The 9,561-nt window shown below is 35.9% G+C and overlaps 1 protein-coding gene across 1 annotated transcript; it reads left to right on the forward strand.

Moving 5' to 3' along the window:
* Positions 1–4,198: 4,198 nt before the first annotated feature.
* On the forward strand, positions 4,199–5,137 carry LOC104858014 (putative olfactory receptor 10D4). Its single transcript, XM_010618093.1, has one exon. The coding sequence runs from the start codon at positions 4,199–4,201 to the stop codon at positions 5,135–5,137; it is 939 nt and encodes a 312-aa protein (XP_010616395.1).
* Positions 5,138–9,561: the final 4,424 nt, after the last annotated feature.

Raw genomic sequence — 9,561 nt, forward strand, 5'->3', positions numbered from 1 at the left:
TGTGATAAAAACAGCATGGTACTGGCAAAGAAACAGACCTGAGGATCAGTGGAACAGACTAGAAGACACAAAAACAGCTCCAGATGTACTCAGTTACCTCATCTTTGACAAAGGAGCTGACCATCTCCACTGGAGGAAAGACACCCTCTTTAATAAATGGTGTTGTAAAAACTGGATCTCAACCTGCCAAAGATTAAAACTAGACCCTTATCGTTCATCATGCACTAAATTAAAATCCAAGTGGATTAAAGATCTAAATATTAAAACAGAAACACTAAACTTACTGGAAGATAAATTAGGAAGAACTCTTTAAGACATTGGCATAGGAAAAGACTTTATGAACAAGTCCTCAGTAGCATGGGAACTAGCATGGGGACAAAGGACTCTTATCTAGAATATATAAAGAACTCAAAACAGTCAGCCCCCCACAAATACAAAGACCTGATTAAAAAATGGGCATCTGAAATGAGCAGACATTTCTCAGTCAAAGAAGTAAGAGCAGCAAGTAAATATATGAAAAAATGTCCCACATCACTGGCCATTAGAGAGATGCAGAAGAAAACAACACTGAGATTCCACCTCACCCCACAAAGAATGGCTTCTGTCAAGAAATCAACCAATAACAAATGTTGGTGAGGTTGTGGGGCGAAAGGAACCCTTCTCCATTGTTGGTGGGATTGCAGACTGGTGCAACCACTATGGAAATCAATATGGATATACCTCAGAGAACTGGTACTAGAGGTTCCATTTGACCCAGCCATCCCTCTGCTGGGTATCTTTCCAAAAGAATTAAAAGAATCATATCGCAGAGATATATGCACACCTATGTTTATAGTGGCACAGTTTGTGTTAGCTAAAACTTGGAAACAGCCCATTTGCCCATCAGTTGGAAACTGGATAAAGAAGATGTGATTTTTCTATAAAATGGAATACTACTCAGTCACAGAGAATGAGAAATTAGATTAATTCATAGGAAAATGGATACATATTGAGGATATACTCCTAAGTGAAATAAATAAGTCACACATGTGTAAATACCAAATAGTTTCTCTGGTGTGAACAAACTATAATGGTACATAAGATGCTAATGATATAATTGACCATGTGAAATAGGAAGAAAAGGGCTAAAAGTGTAGGGAAAGTGGGAAGGGTAGGGGAAAGGTAATAAAGTAAAAGAAAAAAGTATGAGAAAATGAAAAAATGGAAATAAAATGTTTTCAAATGGGGAGGGAAGTAGGGGGTGAAGAACAGGGATAGGGGAAAAAATGAGAACCAAGACCTGTCATGTAAGGGTACAAGATCCCAATAATGAATAAAACAGTACTGTATACCTAAAATGTATCAGTAAACTCAATAAAAAATTAAATAAATAAATGACAGTTGTAACAGTTCAGAAATATGGAAAATATTTTGAAATAAATAGGAATACATGTTATGTTAAACCAAATGATAAAAAATTATAGATACAGTATGATTATAAATTGCTAAATATACACCATGGCTGTTGTGGAAAGATTGCAAAGAAGTCATTTAAAATGTTAAAATTGATAAGGTTAAGGTTGAGAAAATGTGCTTGTGATTATTTACCAAACGTGTTTTAAATTTTCATGTCGTTCCACAAATATGGCATAAAATAACATAAAATAACATAAAAATAACATATATAACATAAAATAACAAGGGACAGAATGGTAAAGTACATAAGGAAAGCAATGGAAGTCTCTAATTACTCCCTTTGCTCCTTAATCCTTTCTGAAGCTACAGATTTGGCCACTAGGGAGATTTGTCTCAGAAGAAATGGGATCCATCGGTGCTCTTCAGTTTGAAAGCATTAAAAATTCAGAATTCAGAACCAAATGAATAGCACGGCTCAGTGTGGGGTCCATGTCACAGATTCAAGCGGAGAAGGTACAAAATCTTGGGTCTATGCGTGGAAGCATACAATTCTGGCTGTAGGCACACACTCTTCTTGCCTAAAAACTTCACAAGAAAATCTTTCTACCCAATTGGATTTAATTTTCATCTGCTGGTTTGGGTCTAAAACTCTGCTTCTGTAACTTTGCATTCTGCTTTCATTGCTCTTCTCTTTGCTCCTCTCTGTTCTACTCAGGCTCTCAGTTCTGGTCATTTCTCCTGCTCAACTAAGGGAAGTGGGAGAACCGTGGAAAGGAGGAGCCAAGAGCAGCCCCTATTAGTAAGCCAGCATATCCACGGGAAATCTTTTTTTAATGGGGGGTTACATTTCCATTCTCTCACCAAAGAGTAAGGGAAATCCGCAAATATTAGGATATTTGATATTCTGTGTGTGGTGATAGCTCAAAAGTTTGATATCTTTTGTGTGGTGATAGCTCAAAAAGTTTATGAAAAGCTAGTATGAGGTATTTTAGAATTTATAATTGAAAGAAAATATATTAGTCATATGTATTTGAGAATTTACAATTAAAAGAAAATATTTAGTTTACCCTCCTTAGAGGAGAATGCTTCCCTCTTCTGCTTCTCTATAAGTTGATCCTGTAAGTTTTACTTGAAATTTTCTATGGTAGAAATTCACTGCTTTCTCAAATGACCATCTTTATGATGAGGCACAACCTGGTTTTAGACTTTTTTTTCATTATATGATGGCAAATCCTTTCTGAGAAATCCATGTTCATGGATGTAGAGTATTGAATATTGAGTGTAAGAGGCTGGTGAGGAGGACTTTGGAAGTTCATCTAAGATAATTTGTGATATTTATATCTCACTTTACTTGGGGCAAGCATATGCCAAACACTTGTCACTTAGCAATGTCAATTTTTTGACTGATAGAAACAGAAATGTTCAGACTGAAGAGTAGTCTACCTAATGATCTTTTAACTCTGCCAGAGTATTTATATAGTGCAGGATTGAGCTTCTGAAGAAAATTGCATTTTTCTGACCTAGGTGTCTTTTTATGCCTTTAAAATCATATGGATCCCATAAATAGATCTTAAATAAATTTTGAAATTCTATATTTTCTTTATATTTCATTTCAATTCTGTCTTCACTACTTTTGAAAATTTTAAACATTATATTATAACACTTAACTAAATAACTTTACTACATGTTTAATACTAAGTGCCAAGCTTTGATTATATTATTTTGTCTTCATAACCTGTCATAACCCTCACAAAGACCTTATAGACAAACTGTTTTCATTTTTCTTTGTAAACAGATGAAGCTCGGAAAGGTTCATTTGTTCATGGTTCCAGAAGTAGTACATAGCAGAGTCGGGTCAGGCTTCAAAATCAGTTCTATATCCCTCCAGACTAAGTTCTTCAAGGGATTGAACTGTATTTTATTGATCTTGATGTTTCTAACAGGCAGATGGGAAGTATATGTGAATTGTATTGATTCCTGTGGCCTAAATCAATGTCAAATAGACTTTGGGCAAGGCAGGGGTCCTTTGACTTCTGCTTTATTTCTTCTGGGATGGCCATCAGTTCTAACACCCGGAGCATGAGGTCTGCGTGGGGCCTGATTATGGGACTGAAGACAGCAATGTCGTGAAGAGCCCCAGCTTCTTTCACCTCAGCTGTTGCATTGTATTCCACTTACTGAGATTTTTATCCATGGCATGATCCATTATCTTTGCAAAAATTGAAATAATACAGGAAACATTTCCAGAGCAGCAATACAGTAGTATAAATAGATTTATTCATTTTTTATTGAGCATGTATTGATCACAGTGAAAGAAAATTAGTCATAACTGTTGGCAACATAGGGCTTACTAAAATAAAATAAAATGCAAACATACAAAAGGAGAAATCAGGGTTTCAGAAAATATAATTATGCTTTTTCTTAGGATCATGTGGTACTGATGTTTATTAATAGAATTCATGGGATTCACAACTTTTCATGAGGAAATATGCCAGTTTGTTTGATAATAAACCAGATTTAAAATATGTACATAAAATTAGCAATAAGAGCTTATTAATAAAGTACAATTTTCTAATAACAAATTATTGTGTTTCTTCATTTAGCACATGAAGAAACTAGGGTCAACTTTCACACAATTCTTAATGTATCTCAAAGCCAGATTCACGACAGGCCCCTTTCCTTCATTTTCCTTTGTTGCATAGAGCCACTGATTGAAATAAAAGTCACTTTGTCAGGAAGATATTCTCCTTTTCTTTGCTCTTATGTAGTGAATATTGCTCTGCTTTTCAGGACCACCTGACACATGAAGACTGGAAACTCCACCCTTGTGACAGAATTTGTCCTGCTAGGAATTTCTAATACAGAAGGGCTGGAGACCATGCTGTTTGTTCTATTCCTGACTTTCTACATTTTCACCTTGCTGGGCAATCTCATCATCTTCCTCACCATTCTGGCTTCTTCCAACCTCCACACCCCTATGTATTTCTTCCTGGGAAACCTGTCCATATTTGACATATTTTTCCCTTCTGTGAATTCCCCCAAGATGATGGTCTTCTTAGTGGGGCAAAGCCACACCATCTCTTACCAGGGCTGTGTTTCTCAGGTCTTTTTCTACCACTTCCTGGGCTGCACTGAGTGTTTCCTTTATACTGTGATGGCCTATGACCGCTTTGTGGCCATCTGTCACCCTATGCGATACACGGTCATCATGAGCCACAGGGTGTGTACCGGTCTCACTGTGGGCACTTGGGTTGGAGGCTGTCTGCATGCATCTGTCCTCACATTCTTAATCTTCAGGTTGCCCTACTGTGGCCCCAATGAGGTGGACAGTTTTTTCTGTGATATCCCTGTGGTGCTTCCCCTAGCCTGTGCAGACACCTCTCTAGCACACATAGTTTGTTTCACCAATGTGGGTGTTGTAGCTCTCATATGCTTTCTCCTTATCCTTACTTCTTATGCCCACATTGTTGTCTCTATATTGAAAATCCGCTCCTCAGAAGGCAGGCGCAGAGCCTTCTCCACCTGCAGCGCCCACCTGACCTCCATCTTCTTTTACTATGGGCCTGTGATTCTCGTTTATCTTAGGCTAGCTTCCAGCCCTTGGCTAGAAGCAGTAGTTCTGGTGTTAAACAATGTTGTCACTCCTTGCCTGAATCCTTTGATTTATTCCTTGAGAAACAAAGATGTGAAACTGGCTCTGAGGAAGCTATTAGTTCAAATGGCCCACTCTCCTGGGGGATAAGCAATGGGAACAGTCTCTCAAATTACTTGGAGAGGTACTTCAAATCCATTCCTGCAGGAGTGGCTGTCAAATGCTGAGCTATGAAAAATTAATATATCTTATTTTTCGGAAGTTACAGAAATTATACCATAAAGAATTTTGGGCTGGCAACACTCAATTACACCTTAGAGGAAGTTGTTTCATATTAATCCAGCACTTTCTAATTTTTAAAAATTTCTAAAACGAACTTCTTCCACTGCACACAGTGTGTGCTCCTTGCAGTTCTCGGTAGATAATCCATATGATAATGGATGAGGTTTACTATATGATAATTATCATTTACTGTATGATAATGTATGAAATTTTAAAGTAGGAGTGTAGCTTAGTAAATATATATTTTTTTGTTGACTGAAATAAAAATGACTAAGTTGAGAACCATGAAGTATTCATCTTGGTAACAGCTGAATCAAGGAGCTATGAAGATGTGAACCAGTGTCTCAGGAGATGCCTGTTTTTATGGCTGAAAGTGAAAGGAGGGGGCTAATTACATAAGATGCTTGCCAAAAATTGTGAATGGTGTGCCAGAGTTTAAATTGCCTTGTAATAATCAGGTAGATCATTCCAGGGAAGTAAATGAGATTGCTAACAGTCCTTGTAAGACTGCTTAGAGCTCAGAAGCCAATACTAAGGAGAGAAGCGTTGGTGGGATGAAAATGTTTTACTCAAGTGCTGACTGCTGAGGTTATGGATGGTGCTATCACCTCCCATAGAAGCCACCTTTGAGATCTCATGTACCTGAAAATGAATTTTACGGGGAAAAAAAGTAGACCATGGGCAGGAAGGCTATAAGCTGATTGAGCTCTTTGTCATCCAGGGCCTATTTTAAATTCTTCTGCCAGAATATTCTTCAGATAACTTTTATATCCTCACAATCTCTACATTTTTTTAAATAAACATTTATTTCCCTGCAAGTTAAACATTATTCCTCTTGAAAGAAAAAAACCTTTTCATTTGTTCACACTTTGATGCTATCTGAAGCCAATCTCATGTTCCAGGCTTCTGAAAAAATAAAGAAAGGTGACTGATAAGGGTCTTGGGAACAGTGGGTATCTAGTTCATTGTCCTGCAATAGTTTATGCAGCAAAAGTTTTTTAGGCATTGTAATGTGAGTTTAAAAAAATGTTTAACAAAGATCAAAGGGAAATGTTTCTGGGGCAAATTGCTGATGCAGCTTATCTAAAATAAGGTGCCATAAGACATAACGTGCTGGTCATGATTGCAGTTGAGGATGGTTTTATACACTGTACAAAGGCTAATGATTTCTTTCCAGAGGTTACTGTTCACCCCAGCACACTAGGTCAGCACTGTCTGGGCTTGGATAATAGCTCAGTCAGGAATCCAGCTGTGAGTGCCTGGGATTTGGTTTAACAAGACCTCCCTAACTGCTATTCTACTTTAGCTTTCTATTCTGACAACACTAAGCTTATAATTTCTTTGAATTTAAACTTATTGTCCCCTTAGTGAAGGATGAATTTTGGATTTGATTTCCTTTGGCTATCCTAAAATTCAGTTTTGGATTTCATTCATCATGTGTTATGGATGAAGATGGCCATTAATTTATTAGGAGAAAATGTGAACATGGATTTTGTAAATTTTTAGAGGAAAGACTTTTATGAAAAATTTTTACTTTTTCTAGGTTCCATCCACCTTTCAAAAATGTAGTATATTTCTAATTAAAGATAAGATGTAGCAATATTTATATTTATTTTTGGAATTTTTTTCACATTTAATCAAATTAATTTCATGAGAACCAATCTAATTAGACTCATCCATTTAAACACCCAGAATAAGAACTGATATTGAAAATCTGTTTATTATATGACAGTGATCAAGATACTCTACCTGTATTGACTAAGTTAATTGTAGAATCCTGCAAGGCAAATACTATTATATATTCCTTTCACTATCAAAGTAACTTAGAAAAATGTCCGCACTCAAGATATCTGAACTAGTAACCAAACTAGTAACCTTACCTGTGGCATCCTAGTAATAAGAACTATAGTACCATAAATTCTAGTGGTAGCTGTCTCTATATCTTCCTTTATATGCATTGTTTATTGTTATAACTAATTTTCATACATTAACAAATTGAGTCTGAATTGCATCTCTGTTAGCTGAATGTGATTACTACTCTTAATTATATATGAGAGAGCTGAGGCACAGGCAGGTTAAGTAACTGCGTAAAGACAATAGTGACAATATTGGGAATAAGTAGAACAGCAGTCTGGATAACAGCCACAGAAGTGGGCAAGAATAGGAAAATAATAACTTTAGCTTCTTTCTACCCCATGACAATTCCATGTATTCATTCAGTCATTGACTGCAGGACTCACTTAAAATACTGTATTTAACCAGTTTCCAATGTGTTTGCCAAATGAGGCACATGAAGACAAAAGTGCGACAACTATAGAGAGCTGTTCATGGCATATGTGAAGCACATATATGCATTCATGTACCACTACAGCTGCTAACAACACCATAAAGTCTTTGGACAACCTGATCTTTCTCACATTTGAATGTTGCTGCATCCCTTGCATTAAGTATTGAATTAGAAGCCTATTATAGTGCTGCAATTTATTCACAAACTTGTCAGCTTAGAACAGAATGACTTATTGCCTTAGAGTATGTGATATGGTCAGAGATATGGGGCAGCTTAGCTGGGTGGTCCTAAGTTGGGACCTCTCATGCATTGCTGTCACTCTTGCCCCAGGGAGACAGTCACCTGATGCAGGGTTTCCTGGCAAGGTGGCTCAGGGCAGTGCTGTTAGCAGGAGGCCTCAGTTTCTCACTCACTGCAGGGGCCTTTTAGGAACCTGTGTGTCCTCACATCACAGCGGCTGCTGACCTCAGAGTGAATGATTCACTTGAGAGTTTAAGCAGGATTCTGCCAAACCTTCCATTAGAAAGTCTGCAGCATTATGTACCACTACTTCTGCTTTAATTTTTTTTTTTTTTTTTTTTTTTTTTTTTTTTGCAATTAGGAGTCAAAGTCCAGTGCATATTTAGCAGGAGAAAGCTAATGCTCTTTCCTTTGAAATTTATCAAGATGTTTTCAACTGCTACAGATACAATTCCACTTTATTTAAAATTACTTTATTTAAAATTACTCTGAATAGAACATTTCTTTCTGTTGTGGGTTGTTTTAGATGCTAAAAACATAATCACAACTACTTGTATTTTCCCATGATTTTCTTTGGAATTTTTCTATACTCCTTTCTGCCCCTGTAAGAATCACACATCTTTTAGGTGTTTGACCTCTATCATTTTCCTAGTACCTTCTCTGCACTTCACACTCTGTGATAATCCCTTTCTATCAGCTTACAGTTTTTAATTGATTAATATAATTACTACATCATTATGAAATAGAAATTTTGAAACTTCTCTCTCATCACTGTGGAATTTTGCATAATTCAAACTTTATTATTCAACATTTTAAACACAGATAGTTCTAGAACCTAGTTAAGTCAGAATGCCAGCCACTAATGTGACATTTATTGGCTGGGGATTAAACTCAGCACATTGCTCTGGCTAGGTAGTTGCAGCACTACTGAGCTAAATCTCAGGCTTTACATTTCATATTTTTAAAATTCATCAACACATTAATCTTTGCCTTTATATGTTGTTCTAACAAATTGATGAGTTATTTTGGTTCTCATTTTCTTTGCTTTTTTATTTGAGAATTTATGAAATCTGTATATATGAGTAGTATGAAAAGTATTAAGGTCCATCCGTCATTCTCCTCTCTCATCTCTGCCTTCTGCAAACTTCATTTTCTGTCACTACAGCTTGTTTGGTTGGAAAATTGTTAAGACAAATTTTGTTATGTTATCAATATATCTTTGTACCTATTTTCTACTGATAATGAATATTAATTTTTAAGTTAATTTTATCATAACTATACTTAAATAAATGGATAATAAATCATTAATATCATTCAGTATCTGGTACATATTACAAATTCTCCAACTGCCTCAAAGACGATGTTTGTTTTTCTCAAATCACAAACATTCCACACATCACTGCACTGTTTTATTATACCAAAGTATATATTGTATTATAGAAAATATGCATTGTATATATGTGTGGGGGTATGTTTTTACACATATGTGTGCACTATTAAATGAGAAACATGGTCATGAATATGGTAGGATTTTGCACATTTGGCATATTGTTAGTTTCTCTGCCAACCTTATGATTTCTCTAAATTACATGCTTGATTTAATTCATAGTCATTTGTTTGGGAAGAATATTACATATGTATTGGTGTTAAATTCTATCATGCTTATTAAAAATATAATAAAAATAAGTATGGGATATAATAAAATAGAAACAGAAAAATATGAAAAAAAATTTACTGGCAGTTTACTCTTCATAAGACACAGTGC

The sequence above is a fragment of the Fukomys damarensis genome, unplaced genomic scaffold, assembly GCF_012274545.1.
Source record: "Fukomys damarensis isolate Sample0158 unplaced genomic scaffold, DMR_v1.0_HiC HiC_scaffold_16, whole genome shotgun sequence".
Classification (NCBI taxonomy): Eukaryota; Metazoa; Chordata; class Mammalia; order Rodentia; family Bathyergidae; genus Fukomys; species Fukomys damarensis.